The sequence below is a fragment of the Tachyglossus aculeatus genome, chromosome X2 (genome assembly GCF_015852505.1).
Source record: "Tachyglossus aculeatus isolate mTacAcu1 chromosome X2, mTacAcu1.pri, whole genome shotgun sequence".
NCBI classification, from domain to species: domain Eukaryota; kingdom Metazoa; phylum Chordata; class Mammalia; order Monotremata; family Tachyglossidae; genus Tachyglossus; species Tachyglossus aculeatus.
Genome location: NC_052100.1, coordinates 1,387,313 through 1,407,925, shown reverse-complemented (window position 1 = coordinate 1,407,925; position 20,613 = coordinate 1,387,313). Strand labels below are relative to the sequence as shown.

The 20,613-nt window shown below is 53.8% G+C and overlaps 1 protein-coding gene across 1 annotated transcript in view; it reads left to right on the top strand.

Annotated features, from left to right (window-relative positions):
- The first annotated feature begins 807 nt into the window (after nt 1-807).
- Nucleotides 808-20,613, top strand: part of AFAP1L1 (actin filament associated protein 1 like 1) — a 32,055-nt gene continuing 12,249 nt past the window's right edge. Inside the window, exons 1-6 of the mRNA XM_038771085.1 lie at nt 808-874; nt 16,374-16,502; nt 17,819-17,902; nt 18,652-18,740; nt 19,911-20,022; nt 20,451-20,549. Of these exons, the coding sequence (XP_038627013.1) occupies nt 859-874; nt 16,374-16,502; nt 17,819-17,902; nt 18,652-18,740; nt 19,911-20,022; nt 20,451-20,549 (529 nt within the window). The 5' untranslated portion in view covers nt 808-858. The remainder of the gene's footprint in view (nt 875-16,373; nt 16,503-17,818; nt 17,903-18,651; nt 18,741-19,910; nt 20,023-20,450; nt 20,550-20,613) is intronic.

Below are 20,613 nucleotides of genomic sequence, written 5' to 3'. Positions count from 1 at the left end.
AATCAGGTTGTCCCTCGTGGGGCTTACCATCTTCATCCCCCTTTTATAGATGAGATAACTGAGTCACAGAGAAGTAAAGTGTCTTGCCCAAAGTCACACAGCTGCTAAGTGGTGGAGGCGGGATTAGAACCCAGATCTCTGACTCCCAAGCCCGGGCACTTTCCACTGAGCCACGCTGCTTCTCATTTGCCCTTTAGCTCCTAGTTCATGGGGGCATGGAGGAGTCCGGGGCGAGGGGGTCCGGAGAGGGGTGCGATGGACCCTTCAATTTCCCCCGCGATGTTTCCCTTCGGTCCCCTCTATCCAAGAAGGCCCTCTTAATAATAATAATAATAATAATAATAATAGCATTTGTTAAGCGCTTACTATGTGCAAAGCACTGTTCTAAGCGCTGTGGGGGGAATACAAGGTGATCAGGTTGTCCCGCGTGGGGCTCACAGTCATCATCCCCATTTCACAGATGAGGTCACTGAGGCTTCGAGAAGTGAAGTGACTTGCCCAAGGTCACACAGCAGACATGTGGCGGAGTCGGGATTCAAACCCACAACCTCTGACTCCAAAGCCCGGGCTCTTTCCGCCGAGCCACGCTGCTTCCTGTTTTACAGACGAAGCCTGGAGGGGTTCCGGGGCTGAGCCTAGGTCCCCCAGAGGGCCTTCGGCAGAGGTGGGGCTAGAGCCTGGGTCCCCCGGCTCCCAGCCCTCTGGGGGCTGGGGGGCGGAGGAGGGGGAGGGGGCGGGCGCTAAGACCCGGCTTCAGCCGGTCCGGAGGAAGCGGCGGGGAAGTTACGCCCGGCAGCCGCGCTGCAAGGTGGAAGGAGCCCAGCGGCCGGACGCCCTCGCCCCCCGCGACCCCCGACCATGGACAGGACGAGCGGTGAGTGCTGGACCCGGGGACGGGGAGGGGTACAGGGGGAGGGTCCCCGTCGGACGTGGGGGTCCCCCTTCGCCCCGGGGTTCACCTCCCTCCCCAAGCAAGACAGCGCCGTCTTGGGGGGAGGGTCTCACGAGGCCGGAGGGGTCTCCCCCGCAGCCCCCCAAAGTGTCAGCCCGCTCCGGGGGTCCGGGAGGGGGTGGAGCGGACCCCTGGGGAGGGCGGGATGAAGAGGGGGGGGCCTCTGAACGGCAAGAGGGTCTGGCTTCTCACGAGGTCCCCAGAGCTGGACTCCGGGGTCCGCGAAGTGTCCCGGAGTTCGGACACCCCCACTCCCCGCGGCCTGGGGGCAAGGACGCCAGAATCCCGGACCAGGTCCAGCTTTAATAATAATAATAATAATAGCATTTGTTAAGCGCTCAATAAATATGATTGATGATGATGTGTGCGAAGCACTGTTCTAAGCGCCGGGGTGGGTACAAGGTGATCAGGTTGTCCCACGTGGGGCTCACAGTCAATCCCCATTTTACAGATGAGGGAACTGAGGCACAGAGAAGTGAAGTGACTTCCCCAAAGTCACGCAGCTGACAAGCGGCGGAGCCGGGATTAGAACCCATGACCTCTGACTCCCAAGCTTGGGTTCTTTCCACTGAGCAACGCTGCATTTCTAGTCCTTTGGGTGTGGAGAGGTCACAGCCCTGTGACTTTCTCCGTGAAAGTTTCCCGCACGGAGCCGGGCTCCGCTAGCTCTCCGTGACCCCCACGGGCAAAATGGGACCCCCCACCCCCCGGACACGGTTTCTGCAGGGGCAGGGGGCTCTGAGGCGTTCGGGTTGGCAGGAGTGTCTCCGCCCGGATGGACGGGGGGCACGGGACCCAGAAAAGAAGGGCTGGCATGAGTGGAGTCATGGGGTCAGAGGTAGGAGCTGGGGCTCTTTGAGAAGAAATCTGGGCTGGGAGGAAGCTTGGGGTTCGTGTATTGAGGGGGGTGAGATGGGAGGGGCATGGAAGTTGCAGGGAAAGAGGGATTTGAATAAGTGAGGTGCCTGGATAGCAAAGTTCAGTATTCCCATCCCCACCTGCCCTATCTCCTTCCCCTCCCCACAGCACTTGTATATATTTGTACAGATTTATTACTCTATTTATTTTACTTGTGCATATTTACTATTCTATTTATTTTGTTAATGATGTGCTTATAGCTATACTTCTATTTGTCCTGACGCTTTTGACACCTGTCTACATGTTTTATTGTCTGTCTCCCCCCACTAGACTGTGAGCCCATTGTTGGGTAGGGGCCGTCTCTATATGTTGCCAACTTGTACTTTCCAAGCGCTTAGTGCTTCCAGAGAAGCAGCGTGGCTCAGTGGAAAGAGCCCAGGCTTTGGAGTCAGAGGTCATGGGTTCGAATCCTGACTCCACCACAAGTCTGCTGTGTGACCTTGGGCAAGTCACTTAACTTCTCTGAGCCTCAGTTACCTCATCTGTAAAAATGGGGATTAAGACTGTGAGCCCCACGTGGGACAACTTGATCACATTGTATCCACCCCAGCGCTTAGAACAGTGCTTTGCACATAGTAAGCGCTTAACAAATGCCATTATTATTAGTAGTAGTAGTAGTACAGTGCTCTGCACACAGTAAGCACTCAGTAAATACGATTGGATGAATGAATGAATGCAAGTATCTCTGCCCTCTCCATCAGGTCTCTTCCCAACCCCACCTGATCTCTCTTCCCCCACCCACCCTCAATCTCCCTTCTGCCTCCTCCAACTTCTGCGTGGAACTCCCTCCCCCTTCGTGTCCGATAGGCCAACACTCTCCCCAGTTTCAAAGCCCTTGGAAAGCCCATCTCCCCCAGGAAGCCTTCCATGACTCACCTCTCATCACCCCATCCTGTCTCCCCCCAACTGCCACTTCAGTACTTTCGCTTTAAACCCTTGGATATTTACTCCACCAACCCTGTAGCACTCCTATCCATATCTTTCCACGTGGCTTAGTGGAATTAGTAAGGGCTTGGGAGTCAGAGGTCGTGGGTTCTAATTCCGGCTCCGCCACTTGTCAGCTGTGTGACTTTGGGCAAGTCACTTAACTTCTCTGTGCCTCAGTTACCTCATCTATAAAATGGGGATTAAGATTGTGAGCCCCATGAGGGACAACCCAATTACCTTGTACCAACTCCAGTGCTTAGAACAGTGCTTGGCACATAGTAAGTGCTTAACAAATACCATTATTATTATTATTATTATTCATTTCCATGTCTGTCTGCCCCACTGGACTGGAAGCTCTTTGTGGGCAGGGCTTATGTCCAAATCTATAACAATGGTAGCAATAATAACAACCATTTATTAAGTGTTTACTAAGTGTCAAGCACAGCTCTAAGTGTTGGGAAGATACAAGTTATTATTCCATTTATTAAGTGCTTACTATGTGTCAAGCCCTGTTCTAAGGGCTGGGGTACATACAAATTAATCAGGTTGGTCATAATCCCTGTCCCACGTGGGGTTCACAGAGTATTATACTCTTCCAAGCTTTCAGTGGAGTGTTCTACACGCAGTAGGTACTCAGTACCATTAACTGATCTAATGTAAGTTCCTTGTGGTCAGGGATCATATGCACTAGCTCTAGTCAACTGACCCTCGGCTTCAAGGCTCTCCATCACCTCGCGCCCTCCTACCTCTCCTCCCTTCTCTCCTTCTCCAGCCCAGCCCACACCCTCCACTCCTCTGCCGCTAAACTCCTCACCGTGCCTCATTCTCGCCTGTCCCACCGTCGACCCCCGGCCCATGTCATCCCCCTGGCCTGGAATGCCCTCCCTCCCCACATCCGCCAAGCTAGCTCTCTTCCTCCCTTCAAGGCCCTACTGAGAGCTCACCTCCTCCAGGAGGCCTTTCCAGACTGAGCCCCCTCCTTCCTCTCCCCCTCCTCCCCCTCTCCATCCCCTCCTCCTTACCTCCTTCCCTTCCCCACAGCACCTGTATATATGTATATATGTTTGCACGTATTTATTACTCTATTTATTTTACTTGTACATATTTATTCTATTTATTTTATTTTGTTAATATGTTTTGTTTTGTTCTCTGTCTTCCCCTGCTAGACTGTGAGCCCACTGTTGGATAGGGACCGTCTCTATATGTTGCCAACTTGTACTTCCCAAGCGCTTAGTACAGTGCTCTGCAAACAGGTGGTGCTCAGTAGATGTGGTAGATTGATGGATCTGTCTGGTCTGTGGTGGGCCTGCCTGATCTGTGGCTGATCTCTCTGGCCAGGGCCGGCTCTCTCAAGCTGTCCTGGGGCCTCCCTGCCTCTCTTCTCATCCTGTCCTTCCCCATCTCCCCTCCACCAAAATTTCTAGCCAATCACCACCCTGGAGCTCTCTGTGAGCCAATCAGAGTGCAGAGATGGGGGGCAGTTCATTCATTCATTCAATAGTATTTATTGAGCACTTACTGTGTGGCAGTTGACCCAGTCGGAGGTGGCTGCTTTCGCATAGGGCATCTCTGGCCACAAGGGCAGGGCCTTGACCCAGCCACTTGGTCTGGGGCTGCCTGGACATCAGTCTGGCCGGAAGCTCGTGGTTGGGGGCCCCAGCGCCCCCTCCTCCCCCCTGCCTCGGTCCCGACTCTGGGAATTCCCGGAAGAGGAGGTGCTTCCTCTGTCCTCTGCAGCCCGGTTTGGGGCCAATAACTGCTCCTCCCGGGAGAGGCCTGGCTCCCAGCCACAGAAGGCCTTGTTCCCAGTGGGAGCCGGGAGGGGGGTTTCTCAGAAGACTCCCCCCCATCCAACAGAGAGACAGCAGCCCACTGAGAGTCTGAGCTGGGTCCTCAAGGGGATGTGGCTTAACTTAACTCACCTGTATATATGTTTGTACATATTTATTACTCTATTTATTTTACTTGTACATGTTTATTCTATTTATTGTATTTGATTTCTATGTTTTGTTTTGTTGTCTGTCTCCCCCTTCTAGACTGTGAGCCCACTGTTGGGTAGGGACCATCTCTATATGTTGCAAACTTGTACTTCCCAAGCACTTAGTACAGTGCTCTGCACACTGTAAGCGCTCAATGAATACGATTAATGAATGAATGAACTTGCAGAGTGACTAGGGCAGATACAACCGATTCCCATCTCTCTGGGCAAGCTCAGACATTCTCAGATCTGGATAGATTCCTGGGTGGGAATGAGGATGGGGTCATTCAGTCGTTAATCACAGCTGTGGGGGAGTCACTTGCCTCTTCGTCCCCAGAGTTGGGACCCGGGGACACCATCACCCCCACACCTGGAAGCAGGGACACCGGCCCCATCGCCCCCACAACCAGAACCTGGGGGCACTGGCCCCATCACCCCAACACCAGGCCCTCAGTGACACCATCCCTACTGCCCACTTGTTCTTCAGCAGGGAGACTGGGTGAAAGCCCAGTTCCCTTTTGCTGGCATCAGTGAAGGCTCCTTGAGTTGCATGATTAAGAAGTTAAAGTGCTGACCACTTCTAGATTGTAAACTCATTGTGGGCAGGGAATGTGTCTGCCAACTCAATTGTATTTGTACTCTCCCAAGTGATTAGTACAGTGCTAAACTCTTAGTGCAGTGCTGTGCACACAGAAAGCACTCAATACGATTGAATGCTCAGCACACAGTAAGTGCTCAATAATACCATTGATTGATTGAGAAGCAGTGTGGATTAGTGGATAGAGTACAGGCCTAGGAATCAGAAGGACCTGGTTTTTAATCCCAACTTTGCCACCTGCATGCTGTGTGACCTTGGGCAAGTCACTTCTCTGGGCCTCATTTACCTTATCTGAAAAATGGGGATTAAGACTGTGAGCCCCATGTGGGACAGGGACTGTGTCCAACCTGATTAATTTATATCTACACTAGTGCTTGGCACAGAGTAAGCACTTAACAAGTACCACAATTTTAAGCGCTTAGTACAGTGCTCTGCACACAGTAAGTGCTCAATAAATACGACTGAATGAATGATTGATTCCATTCATCATGGGACAGGCCTTCAAAATTCCCAGCGTTTTCTGCAGTCAAGCTGGCAGTGGTATTTACTGAGGATTGACTTTGTGCAGAGTACTGTAGAATTAGTAGACATGATCCCTGCCCTCAAGGAGTTAATAATAACAGTGGGATTTGGTAAGCGCTTACTATGTGCCAAGCACTGTTCTAAGTGCTGGGGTACATACAAGGTAATCAGGTTGTGCCACGTGGGGCTCACAGTCCTCATCCCCATTTTACAGATGAGGTAACTGAGTCACAGAGAAGTTAAGTGACTTGCCCAAAGTCACACAGTGACAGAGTCAGATCGACCTCAGATTCCCAAGCCCGTGCTCTTTCCACTAAGCCACGCTGCTTCTCTAGATGGGGTGAAAGAGATACTCAAATATCATCATGGATGGGGGGAAGAGGGGCTTTTCCTCTCTCTCTATCCACCCCTCTTTGACCACTCTGCCTTCTGTCCTGCAACTAGAAAAGAAGAGCTTTTGAGGCAGAGGAGAGGGAGGGGTCTACCGGAGATGGGAGTCTGGGTCACCTCCGCGTCACCTCCATCCCCACCCAAGCAGTCATGGTGCCTCCTCACCAGTGGGCTGAGGTGGGGGTCTGTGATTGAGTCAGTGGGTGAGCTTCCCCCCCATCCACCCGGGTCAAACAGAGGAGGCTTTGTATGGGAAGCAGCATGGCCTAGTGGGTAGAGCCCGGGCCTGGAAGTCAGAAAGTCGTGGGTTCTAATTCCGACTCCGCCCCCTTGTCTGCCGTGTGACTTTGGGCAAGTCACTTAACTTCTCTGTGCCTCAGTTCCCTCATCTGTAAAATGGGGATTAAGACTGTGAGCCCCCCATGGGACAACCTGATCACCTTGTAACCTCCCCAGCGCTTAGAACAGTGCTTTGCACCTAGTAAGTGCTTAATAAATGCCACCATTATTACTATTATTATTAAGTCACTCCACTTCTCTGGGCCTCAGTTACCTCGACTATAAAAAGGGGATTGAGACTGTGACGTGGGACAGGGACTGCCTCCATCTCGATTTGCTGGTGTGCCCTCACCGGCGCTTAGTACAGTACCTACACTTAGCGCTTAATACCAGAATTATTATCAAAGCCTCGGTGAGGTGAGGGAGCAATTGAGGGCCTGCCCGGGGCTAACACGGTTAACCCTTGCTGCGCCCAACAGGCCCTGCCTCGCCCCCGCCGCGCCCCGACTGTATCATGCTGGGACCTGCTGTCAGGCGTGCGGCTGCTTGGGAAAACGGCCTGGGCTGGACCCCAGCCATTTCCTGATCAGAGAGGCGTGCCCACGGCCCACCCCCCAGCCCCGCAGCGACGGCATACGAGGGCACTGAGGGGCTGATGATAATAACAATAATAATAATGGTATTAAACGCTTATTATGTGCCAGGCACTGTACTAACCGCCGGGGTGGATACAGGCAAATCGGGTTGGACGTAGTCCCTGTCCCACGTGGGGCTCACAATCTCCATCCCCATTTTACAGATGAGGGAACTGAGGCCCAGAGAAGCAAAGCGATGTGCAAAAGGTCAAGTAGCGGAGTCGGGATTAGAACCCACAACTTTCTGAGTCCCAGGCCCGGGCTCTGTGCTGCTTCTTCCCAATCTGCTGCCCCCGACCTTGGGGTTGGGGCGCACTCCTGTCCCATCCCTGCTCCGCCTCCCTAAAGGAATTTCATTCATTCAATAGTATTTATTGAGCGCTTACTGTGTGCAGAGCACTGTAGTAAGGCGTCGGGGGCGAGGTATCAAAGCAGGAGGGGTTGGAAAAGATGTTTGGGGATCCTGGCCTTAATCCCCGCCCAGAGCCTTGGGTCGCCTCTCCCTAGCCAGGGCCAGTGGGAAAACCCAGAGCCCCAGCGCTTGGCGCAGTGTCCGGCGCAGAGTGAGCGCTTCCTAAATCCCAGAAGGGATTGCTGTTTGAGAGGTTTTCTCGGCTCCCTTCGCCCCCGCAGGGGCTGAGGTCAATGCTGCCGCCGCCGCCCCACATTCCCGGCCCTTCCCCAGGGCGGGGGAGAGGAGGGGAGGGGGCTCAGCTGTCGGACCCCAGCCCGGGCCGTCCGGTTGGGCGGGTGGGAGAAAGCATGACAGGCATTCCTGCTGGACTGGATCGCCGCTCGGGGCTTTTTATAGCCCAGGCTGGGCTGGACAGGGAGCTGGTTTTGGAGGCCGGCTGGGGGGTGGGGCGGGGGGAGAGAAGGGAGGGGTGGAGGTGGGGTTGTCTGACCCCACCTCGATCTGCAGCCGAGGACAGCCCCTCCTACCCAGCAGGGTCGGGGGGTGAGGCTGTGGGGGCTCCAGCAGGGAGGGGCCAGTCCAGCTGCAGAGAGCCCAGTAAGGCCGGAGATCCTCAGGACGAAGCCCCTTCCCAAACTGAGCGCCTTCCTTCCTCTCCCCCTCGTCCCCCTCTCCATCCCCCATCTTACCTCCTTCCCTTCCCCACAGCACCTGTATATATGTATATATGTTTGTACACATTTATTACTCTATTTATTTTACTTGTACATATCTATTCTATTTATTTTATTTTGTTAGTGTGTTTGGTTTTGTTCTCTGTCTCCCCCTTTTAGACTGTGAGCCCAATGTTGGGTAGGGACTGTCTCTATATGTTGCCAATTTGTACTTCCCAAGCGCTTAGTACAGTGCTCTGCACATAGTAAGCGCTCAATAAATACGATTGATGATGATGATGATGATGGGCGACTTTGGCCCCCACCCTCCAGGTCCCCGCAAACAAAGTAACAGGGCTCAGTGCTTAGAACAGTGCTTGGCACACAGTAAGCGCTTAACAAATACCATCATTGTTATCATTATTAACAATAACAGTGATGGTATTTGGGGCAGTTGCACTATTCATTCATTCAATCGTATTTATTGAGCACTTACTGTGTGCCGAGCACTGTACTAAGCACTTGGAAAGTACAATTGGGCTATAGATAGAGACAATCCCTATCCAACAACGGTCTCACAGTCTAAAAGGGCGGAGGCAGACAACAAAAAACAGAACAAGTAAACAGGCATGTATTAGGGCTGTGGGACGGAGGATGGGGTGAATTATCAAGTGCTTAAAAGGTAATAATAATAATGATGGCATTTGTTAAGTGCTTACTGTGTGCAAAGCACTGTTCTAAGGTACAGATCTAAGTGCATAGGTGACGCAAAAAGGAGAGGGAGTAGGGGAGATGAGCATTTAGTTGGGGAAAGCCTCTTGGAGGAGATGTGATTTTTAATAAGGCTTTGAAGGTGGGGCTTAATCCGGGAAGGCCTCTTGGAGGAGATGTGACCCTCAGGATGCCTACCTTCAAGGAGTTTATAATCTAGGTGGTGGCTGTGTGGGAAAGTGGTGAGACAGATACTAAAGTCACACGTAGGGGGAAACCATGGTGTACAGATGGACATAAGAGCTTGGTCCTGGTGAAGACTCACCTGCTTAGGTGATGTGGAAGTTGGGGTGCCAGTTGGAGGGCTAAAATAAGGAAGGGGAGATTGAAAGATTAATCAGGGAACGCTTCCTGGAAGAGGTATGGTTCCAGAAGGGATTTAAGATGGAGAGGGTGGTGGTCCTTGGGCTGTGAAAGGGGAGAGAGTTCCAGGGAGGAAGGAGGGTTGACCTCAGAAATCCAGCGCTTATAGAACAGTGCTTGGCATATAGTAAGCACTTAATAAATGCTATTGTAATAATAAATCTCTCCTATTTCATATCCGACAGGCCACCACCATTCTCCCCAGCTTCAAAGCCCTAAAATCACATCTCCTTAGAGAAGCTTTCCTAGACTAACCCCTCATTTCCCCACCCTATTCACCCTCCCTTATCCACTCCCCTGCTCTCTCCCCCTTCTCCTCCTCTCCCACCCCCTCCTCTCTTTGCCCCCATTGCTCTACCCCCCCCCCCCCCAACCAGGCTACCTAAACGGTCTGGCTAGTCTGCCCCAGGACTTGGGGGGGTGGAGGTGGAGGGGTGAGGTCCTCTACAGGGAGGGAGATGGAGTGCAGCTGTGCTATCCTGGGCAGAGGGGGGTCTGGAACCCCCAAACTGGCCACCTGTTCCCAATACTGGGCCCTCATGTGCCCCGGGTGAAGGGGGTAGGAGTGGGCATAGTGGAGAGGCAGTAACGGAGGATGGGCAATAGAGATCACCCCCTTCCTTGTCCTATAAACTCTAGCCCTGCCCCTTCCTGGCAGAAGGGCCCTGAGCCTTCCCGTCTCTCCCTGACCGGAAGCTGCTCCCTCTCCTGAGCTTCCTGGTGGCCTTCTCCACTCTGTCCTGCCCTACCTCCCTCAGCTAGGCCCACTGTGGGCAGCAAAGGCAGTTCTAGGAGGACCCAATCCTCCCCCAGGGCCCTGTGGATGAGGTCAGTACCACCTGTGCCCTGGGCCTTCAGTGTCCACAGCACCCCGCTGCTGCTTCCCCCACCCCCAACTTCTCCCTTCCCAACTGCTTCCCTCCCATGACTGCTTCTCCACAACTGCTCTCTCTCCCCCCAGGCTAGCTCCTCTGCTCCCCTTTCTTGCTCCTCCACCCCCACAACTCTCCCTCCCTCTCCTCTGCCCACGTCTTCTAGCCCTCTGTGTGCCAGCCCCCAAGAAGCCACCAGGACTAAAAATATTTTTGTTTACGGCCCCCTCCCCGCCCCCTTCCCATTCTTTAGTGTCCCTAGCCACTGTGGCAGGAAGAGGCTATTTTGGCCATAAACAATGACCTCCCTCTCCCCCTCCCGCCCCCACCCCCAGGCTTCCATCTTCTACCCCAGAGATAGGCTGGGGAAGGAAGTGGGGGGGCTCCGGGGGCTGCAGGTGGTGGGCTTGTGATGGAAGGGGATGGGGAGCAATGGTGGCTTTGCATTTGGAGAGCTTGTGGTGGGAGGGGGTTAGTAATCACTGCCCTGTCTGGGATCCCACCCACTGCTGATGGGGAAATGAGGAGCCCAGGGAGCCTGGAATGTAATTATCAGGGAAAAAGCAACAGTGTCAACTGACCACTAAAATACCCATTGGCTCGAGCCTGGGGGTGCTGGCAGACTGGACAGGACAGGGGGGAAAAAGAGGGACATAAGAGCTGGAGTGAATGACCTTAATACCCAGGAGATAAGATGCCCGGTTACTGCAGCGGTGCTACCAAAACCAATGGTCAGTCGATCGCATTTATTGAGCACTTACTGTGTGCAGAACACTGCACTAAACACTTGGGAGAATACACTGTAACAGACATATTCCGTGCCCACAGCGAGCTTGCAGTCTACAGTCTATAGGTTTAAGGTCCCTTAATGAAGCAAGGTGAGGGAGGTTTCTAGCTGATGTTTCCATTTGAGTTTAGCATAATAAGTTAGAATGTTGTCATTTTTATCACCTCTGACAACTTTGAGGTGGGTATCCTCAGATCAAAAAGTTGTTACCCAGCCCAATCATACAACACATTTAGGGGCCTACCTTTCAGTAGGAATTGTACACATATTCCTCATATTTGCTGGCAGATAAATCAGTCAGTTGATAAACATACAGTCCTCTAGACCGTAAGTTTGCTGTGGGCAGGGAATGTGTCTGGCAATTCTGCTGTATTGTACTCTCCCAAGCGCTAAGTACAGTGCTCTGCACATAGTAAATTCAGTAAAGATCATTGATCAATTAAACACGAGACAGACAGGATGGTGTGAGTGGGAAAGGGAGGGTCAATCAGGGAAGATCTTCTGGGGAACATGGCTTTTAGGGGGCTTTGTTTTGGGGAATTGTGGGTGTCCTGAGATGGGGGCCCCCAGGAAGAGTTTCCTGCTGCTGGGGTCTTCTTGAATTGTGAAGAAAATCTCCTGTCCAGAGGGGATCGAGTGCCTGTGTGCAGAGCCCTGGTGTGTGCAAAGCACTGTATTGAGCCCTTCTGCATGCAGAGTGTTGTAGGGAAGCAGTGTGGCCTAGTGGATAGAGCACAGGCCTGGGAGTCAGAAGGACCTGGGTTTCAATCCTGGCTCTGCCACTTGCTTGCTGTGTTACCTTGGGCAAGGCACCTCACTTTTCTGTGCTTCAGTGACCTAATCTGTAAAATGGGGATTGTGTGGATCATGGACTGTCTCCAACACAGTTTCCTTATATCTACCCCAGTGCTCAGCACAGTGCCTGGAATATAGTAAGAGTTTAACAAATACCAGAATTATTATTATTACTGGGCTCCTGGCATGTGCGGGGCATGGTGCTTGTCACCTAGTGTCTGCAGAGTGCTGTGGTAGGCATCAGGTGCCTGCAGGGCAATGAACTGGATGCCTGGTACACACAGGGTGCTGTGCTGGGTACCCAGTGCATGCAAGGCAATCTGGGGGGTGCTTGGGAGAGCCTCATAGGAGGTGGGGAGCTGTCTTCGCTCTTCTCTAGTCCAACCTGTCAGCCTGCCTTGTCCCCCCCATCCTTGTCCCCTGTGGCAGGGATCACCCACTTTCCCCTGGGGCAGGTGAGCTCCCACCCTGGGTACCCAGAGGCCCCCTCAGGCCTGCCCCCTGCATCGGGCCTTGGGCCCTGCCTTGGGTCAGTCCCTGGGGATCTTGTCTCCCCTGAGGGACACTTAGGGCTTCCATCCGGGGTCGGAAAAGTTCAGCCTCCTCCCCTCCTTCCTCTCCCGTTCCCCTCTGTTCACATACAACACTGGCTTTGTGGCTCCGAGCCCCTCCCCGGCTGCCTGTGCCTGCTGGGCACCGAGTCGGAAGTGGGCGGGAGTGTCTTGCACACCGGAAGGTACACTGCCCTGAGTCCAGACCTCCAGCCTCAGCCTGTGCCTGGGTGGCCATGCCCAGGCCATGGGGCCAGACTGCCAGGGAGGGAGAAGATCCTATCCCTCCCTCGGCCCCCAGCCCTGCCCTATCATAGTGGGGGAATCATCGTCTACTGGGGGAGTACTGGAGGGGACAGTATTAACAGTGTTGGTATGTACTGACAACCTACAGAGCACTGTACCAAGCAAATAAGAGGCTTAGCAGGTTTCTGCCTTCTAGGAGCTTGCCTTCTAATAGGGAAGATAGAGGAGTGGGAGGAAGCAGGAGGTGGGGTGGGAGTGAGGAGCTAAGTGTCGCAGGAAAGAGGTTGAGGGAGCACAATCTCTTCCGCTAAATCATAAGATCCTCAAGGCCAGGGACCGGGTCGTCTATCTCTGTTGCTCTCTCCTCAGTGCTCTGTGCAGTGCTCTGCACAAGGCAGACATTCCATCCAAAAGAAGCAGCATGGCTCAGTGGAAAGAGCCCGGGCTTGGGAGTCAGAGGTCATGGGTTCTAATGCCAGCTCCGCCGCTTGTCAGCTGTGTGACTTTGGGCAAGTCACTTCACTTCTCTGGGCCTCAGTGACCTCATCTATAAAATGGGGATTAAGACTGTGAGCCCCACATGGGACAACCTGATCGCTTTGTAGTCATTCATTTATTCAATTGTATTTGTTGAGCGCCTACTGTGTGCGGAGCACTGTACTAAGCGCTTGGGAAGTACAAGTTGGCAATATACAGAGACGGTCCCTACCCAACAGTGGGCTCACAGTCTAGAAGGGGGGAGACAGAGAACAAAACAAAGCATATTAACAAAATAAAATAAATAGAATAAATATGTACAAATAAAATAAATAAATAAATAGAGTAATAAATTCGTACAAATATATATACATATATACAGGTGCTGTGGGGAGGGGTGGGGGAGGAGGGGGAGAGAAAGGAGGGGGCTCAGTCTGGGAAGGCCTTCTGGAGGAGGTGAGCTCTTGTATCCCCCCCCAGTGCTTAGAACAGTGCTTTGCACATAGTGCTTAACAAATACCATCATTATTATAAGAGTGATTGATAGGAGGCCTGCTGGGTGGCCTTGGGCAAGTCACTTAACTTCCCTGGACCTTATTCACTTCATCTGTACCATGAAGAGAATGCATCCAGAGATTAGGGTAAGATCCCGGGACCCCCCCCCCCCCCCCAGCCCCGATCCGTGAGTAATTGAGTAAGTTTGCCCCCTCAAAGCCCGAACGTGATTTGTTCCTCGGTAGCTAATAAAGCGTGCAGCTGGGAAGGCATTCCACCAATAGTGGAATTCTGTTTCTGGTGGCCTCTGCCAGGCAGACGAGGCACGTGCAGCTGCTGAGGCCCCGGACCAAGTCTGAACTGAGGTGTGGTGGCGCCCCCTGTGGGCCCAGGGAGGCCATGGCGAAGCAGCGTGGCTCAGTGGAAAGAGCTCGGGCTTGGGAATCAGAGGTCATGGGTTCGAATCCCGCCTCCGCCACTTATCAGCTGTGTGACTTTGGTCGAGTCACCTCACTTCTCTGTGCCTCAGTTCCCTCATCTGTAAAATGGGGTTTAAGACTGTGAGCCCCATGTGGGGCAACCTGATTACCTTGTATCTCCCCCAGCGCTTAGAACAGTGCTTGGCACATAGTAAGCGCTTAACAAATACCAAAATAATAATAATAATTATTATTATTATTATTTTTATCCCTTTCCCGTCTCTACAGCTGATGTCGATGCCCCCCTGTGGCTGAGAGGGGAGGTGGGTCCGGGTTCTTCCCTGCAGCCTTTTCCACAGGGACAAGAGCCGTCTCTGGGGAGAGGGGGTGAGGGAAGTTCCCGGGACTCCTATGAGTCTCGCCCCCTTTGCGGATTCCTGCAGAGAAGTCTAGGAGCACACCCCCCCCCCCCCCGCCCAACCCCCGGGAAAAAGAACCAGGGTAACCAGGGGCTTAGTGGGAGGAGGCTCAGCTTCTGGGCAAGGAGAGGCCGCAGGCCAGACAGACACAGGCAGAGAGGGGACAGGGCTGGAATTTACAGAACCAGGGTGGACTGGGCCGACCTGGAAGTGTTGTTCCCCAAATCCCACCCCACAGGCCGAGGGGCCCCACTGGGGTGGGAAGGGGCAGGTTTAGAGCAAACAAAAGGAAACTTCAATCAGTGAGTCAATGATATTTATTGAGCGCTGTGCACAAAGCACTAAACTAAGTGCTAACATGGAGGGAGGGTGGAACAATACAATAAAATGCATCTAGCCCGGGGTGAGCACAGGGAATCCGTTCCTACAGAGAACTGTGCAACGGGGAATCCCAGCAGGTCCAGAGGAGTTTGGACAAATCCATGGACAAGTGTCCATGTTGGGTCACTAGGGGAAAGTCAGGAGTGTTGGGATGGTCAGCTCTGGGAGGAGAGTCAGGGATGGAGAGGGGAGAGTTAAGGGTGTTGATGGTCCATGCTGGGTCACTGGGGAAGGGTCAGGAGTGTTGATGGCCTATCCTTAGCCATGAAGGTTGATGTCCAGGAGGGTGACTAGCAGGAGAGCCCTCCAAACACCACTTTGGGAGTCCAAGTCTTGGTCTAGACTGGACAAGGGCTGCCCCGAGGTGACCAAGGCCCCGGGCCGAGTGGAGGGCTGACCAGCACACTGGGGGTTAACAGTGGCCGGGGAAGAGGATGAGGAGGAAGAGGGGAGGAGGAAACAGGAGGTCCCACCGATAGCGGGACGTCCGCTGGGAAGCAGGGCCGCTCACATCCTGTCCACGTCCCGGAGTCCGGGCTGGGCGGCGCCTGCTGCCGCAACGGGAGGAAGGAAGAAGCAGCAATGGGGGGCAGGGAGGGAGGCCCGGTTCTAGCCCAGGATGGGGGTCTTTCCCCCAGAGTCACACATCCCCAGATCGTTCCCCCTCTCCGGGTGCTTCCCACGGCTCTGCAAATCTTTGGTGTCCAAGGATCCCTCGGACATACTCGCTCCTTCCTCCTTCTCCTCCCCAGTTCAGGGCCCCCCACCTCCCGCCCTCCCTCCTCCCCCACCCCCAAACCTGTCCCTTCTCAGCTTTTCCAGACCCCATCCCATCCCTTCTTCAAAGCCTCCCAAAGGGATTTCTTCACTCGATCCTAAGCAATTATTTATTCAGCAGCTCATTATTCCCTTTCATTCAATCGTATTTATTGAGAGCTGACTGTATGCAGAGCACTGTATTAAGCGCTTGGAAAATACAGTTCAGCAGCAGACACTCTACACAGCGCTGTGCATGCATCAGGCATCCAGTATAGCGCTCTGCACACAGCAGGCTCTCAGCACAGGGCTCTGCCCACAGTTGGCACCTCGCACAGTGCTTTGCTTACCGCAAACACCCGGTACAGATCCCTGAGCGTAGTAGGGGCTCAGAGAGGCTCTGGAGGGGCTGCTCCTTCAGACAGAATAATAGTAATAATTATTAGGCACTTACTGTATGCCAGGCACTATATTAGGCACTGGGGTGAATACAAGCAGATCAGGTTGGACACAGTCCCTGTCCCACGTGGGGCTCACAGTCTCAATCCCCATTTTACAGATGAGATGACTGAGGCCCAGAGAAGTGAAGTGATTTACCCAGGGTCACACAGCAGACAAGTGGCAGAGCCAGGATTAAAGCCCGCTCTCTATTCACTATGCCATGCTGGGCATGGCTGGAGGTGGGGGTGGGGAGGTCCAGGTGGGAGAGTCCCGGTTGGGGGGCGGGCAGTGACCCCAGCAGTGACCCCATCCCCTCTGCCACCCCCCTTGCAGTGCTGGAGCTCCTCCTCCCGGAACTCGGACTACTGCTCCAGCTGCTGGACGGTGAGGACCTGAGCCCCGCGGCCTTGGAGAAGAAGGCGGCTGTGTCTGCCATTCTACAGAGGACGCAGCCTCTACCTGGTTGGTGCCCCCCCACCCCCAGATTCCCCTCGCCCTGTGGGAAGCCTCCCACCCACCCCACAACTATCACCCTGGGGCAGTCAGCCCTGGCCAGGTGGGGCCGGAGCAACCTGAGGGTGGGATCCACTGGGGCCTGGGGATATGGTCAGTCCATAGCTGCCCCCTCCCCCCCTTCCCTTCCCTCCCATCCTTCCATTGGCCGGAAAATAGGGGCCCTGGGCCCAGGCTGGACATGCGGAATCCTGGGGGAGAGACCGGATATCCTTAGAGGAACTGGGCTCACACCTGTTCAAGCCCCTGGGAAACTGAGTCTGCCCGCAGATCCGCCGAGACCCCTGTATTCCCACATTTCTGGTCTCACATGCCATTGCACGCCCCCCTTCCCCCACCCCATCCATAGGCAGCGGGCCAGCCTAGCCCTCTTCCCGTTCACCCCCGTGGACTCTGAACCCAGAGAGGCTCCACGACTTGCCCAAGGTTGCACAGCGGAGCTGGTACAGGACTCCCAGTGTCTGGCGGCTCTGCACCCTGTCTCCCCGGTCCCCCAAGGCCAATGGGGATAGTGTGGTCACTGGGGACTAGAGCTGGCCAGGAGTCTGGCCAATAATAATAATGATGGCATTTGTTAAGCGCTTACTATGTGCACTGGGGTAGATTCAAGGTAATCAGGTTGTCCCACGTGAGGCTCACAGTCTTAATCTCCATTTTCCAGATGAGATAATTGAGGTCCAGAGAAGTTAAGTGGCCCAAGGTCACACGGGAGACCAAGTGGTGGAGCGGGGATTAGAACCCACGTCCTCTGACTCCCAAGCCCGTGCTCTTTCTACTAAGCCATGCTGCTTCTCAAGGGGGATATCTGGAGAAGGGGGTACCTTCTGAAGGGGAGAAGCCCTCCCTGCTGTGTCCCGGGGTCGCCTCTGTGGCCAGTGTCTTCTGCCCTTTCCCAGGACTTGCGTGTGCGGACAGCTGCTTCCGCTCCCCCGGGGCCAGGAGTGGGCTGAAGCGGGGCGGGGGGGGGGGTTGGTGGGGGAGCAGGCCCCTCTCCTCTTCCTGCCTTCGTCTGGCCTCCAGCCCTCTCCCTCAGCCTCTACTTCCCCTGCCGGCCATCATCCCCGGCTGCCCAGCTCACGGGGGTCAACAGTCCTCCTCCGGCCGTTGACCTGGGGAGGAAGCCAAGGCGAGGGTCAGCCAGGGCGGGGGGCTATGGGGGCCAGGGGAGGATGGGCAGGGAGTCAGTGAACCAGCTCAGATATGGGCAGGGAGTCAGTGAACCAGCTCAGAAGTGACGATGTCTCTCTCCCCACACCCGGTCCCAGGGAAGGAGAGCGCTCATCTGTACCTGAACACTGCAGACCTGCACAATGGCCCCAGCTTCGTGGAGTCCCTGTTTGACGAGTTTGGTAATGGAACCCCTCAAACAGCATCGAGCATTAAACCATGGATCAGAGCTATGGCGACCATAATTCTTGGCCGTGATAAACTAATAATAGCCCCCCGCCTGCACATTGGGACTTTGTAGGAAGGCCAGGGACATAGCTCCATCCCAACTTGCACATCCTAGAGGATGCGGGGACATTTCATTGCCCGCCCGCCCAGCTCCTACAACAGGTGGGCACACTCCTGACATGCCCAGATCAAGCTTCCGTGAGCGCTAGCCCTGACATGTCAACCTTACAGAACCTGAGACCGAGGACTTGAGTGAGAAATGGTCACCCCTGTTTGGCTCCTTGAGGGTAGAGTCTTCTAAATCTATTGTACTCTCCCAAGTGCTTAGTATAGCACTCACATGCAGCAAACATCCAGTGCAGCACTCTGCCCATAGTGCTGTTTCTGTGATTTCTTGGCTCTCAGGAGCAGGGGTGAAGAGGTGGGGAAGGGAGAGAAGGGAGGTGGGAAATAGGGGAGGGCCCTTTACTCTCCCCCATCATCATCATTAGAGATACTTACTGAGCACCTATTGAGTGCAGGGCACTGTACTGAGTGCTTGGGAGGGTACAATATGAGAGAGATGGTAGACTTGTTCCCTGTACTCTGGGAGCTGAATCTACCTTGATCCACTGGAGACCAGTGTTAGTAGGAGTGACTGGGGTGGGAAAGATGCAGGGGGAGGGTCTGGACCTCACATGTGAGAGATCTCGACTCCTTCCAGACTGTGACCTGGGAGATCTCCGGGACACGCCCGAAGATGACGGCGAAGAAACGAACTCCGAGTCAGCAAAGAGCCATGAGCTCAGAAATGTAAGTCTGACGCTGGACTGGCTATTACCTCCTGTCAGTCCATCTCCCTGTCCTCCTGGGCTGGCTGTCCCCAGGTGGGGTTAGCTGGAAGAAAGCCCGTGCTGAACAACATTCCGGGAATGGCACTGGCCTGGAAATGCTCTGTGTCCATAATTCTGAGTCCACAGATGCATCACGGTTATGGGTGCTCATTACCAGGTAAGGTCAGGGTGGCCGAGCTTGGGCTGGAAGGGGACTTGGGGTGGGCTTTGAAATGCACTTTACAATGATAATGATAATTGCTCTGTCCATGAGACCATATTGCTTAACCCCAAACTACTGCCTGGTGCGGGGGCTTTGTAATCGGTTCTGGGAGGCAGTGTGACTTAGTTGAAAGAGCACAGGACTGGGGGTCAGGAGACCTGGGTTCTAATCCTAGCTCCCCCCTTGCCTTCCACATATAACCCTGGGCGAGTCACATCCTTGTGCCACAGTTTCCTCATAGGTAAAATGGGGATTAAATGCCTGATCTCTCTCCTGGTTAAACTGTGGGTCAGGGATTGGGTCTGATCTACTTAGGGTATATCTACCCCAGCATTTAGTACAGTGCTTGACACATGGTAAGCATTTAACAGATGTCACAGTTATTACTTTCTTTTATGGTATTTGTTAAGCACTTACTATGTGTCTAACACGGTTCCAAGTGATGAGATAGATACAAGTTAATTAGGTTGGACACAGTCCCTGTCCTGCATGGGGCCCACAATTTAAATAAGAGGGAGAAGAGAGGCCCAGAGCACTTAGTACACTGTTTGGCACGTAGTAAATGCTTAACAAATACCGTAATAATTATTATTATAATATAATAATAATAATAGTATTGACTTGCCCAAGATCACACAATAGGCAGTTGGCAGAGCCAGAATTGGAACTCATGTCCTCCTACTTCTAGGACCATGTTCTTTCCACTAGACCACCCTGCTTCTCAACTGGTCTTATAATTATGAGCTGAGCCATCTCCTCCTCTGCTAATCCCTTTCCCCTGAGAGGAAGCTGTGGGTGATGGATTTCAATCCTGGACCAATTTGGAGAGCTGGGCTGGTCGTCAGCACTGACCTCCGTGTCCCGTGGGTCAGCCGGGGGCCTCTGACTTGCCTCAAGAGATTTCCAAACCCCTCTCCTTCCATGTAGGTGTCCCGGGAGCCCCCACCGCCCCTCCCCACGACGCCCCCACCCGAAGACTACTATGAGGAAGCCCTCCCGCTGGGCCCCGGCAAAGCTCCCGAGTACATCACTGCCCAGAGTAAGTGGGGGGCCCTATCCCCTTTTTACAAAACGAGGTGACCGGGGCCCAGAGATGGAGAGCCTTGGGGACAGAGAATATGTCTACCAACTCTGTTGGTACTCTCCTAAGCCCTTAGCACATCCTCTGGACACATTAAGCTCTCAGTAAATACCACTGATTGACTTGTCCCAGGCTGTCCAGCATGCTGGGCATGGAGGATGAGATGAGAGTCTGGGCCTCCTTGCTAAGTCCTGCTCTGTTTCCCTCTATGTCCCCGCTCTGAGTCCCCACTCTGCGTCCCTCCTCTGCATCCTTTCCTGGGTCCCACTCTGAATCCCCCCCTCTGTGTCCCCATTCTGGGGTCTCCCTCACCACCCCTCCGAGTCCCTCTCTGGGTTCTTGCTCTGCATCCCCTCTGGGTTCTGCTGACTAGGACTTCCCTGCAGATGGCATGAGCCCCCCCAACTCGCTCGAGGATGGATACTATGAAGATGCAGACAGCAACTACCCGGGAACCCAGATGAATGGGGAGCCGAAAAGCTCGTGTAAGTTCCAGGAGAGACAACAACGATTAGGAGGACAATAATAATTGTGCTGTTTATTAAGTGC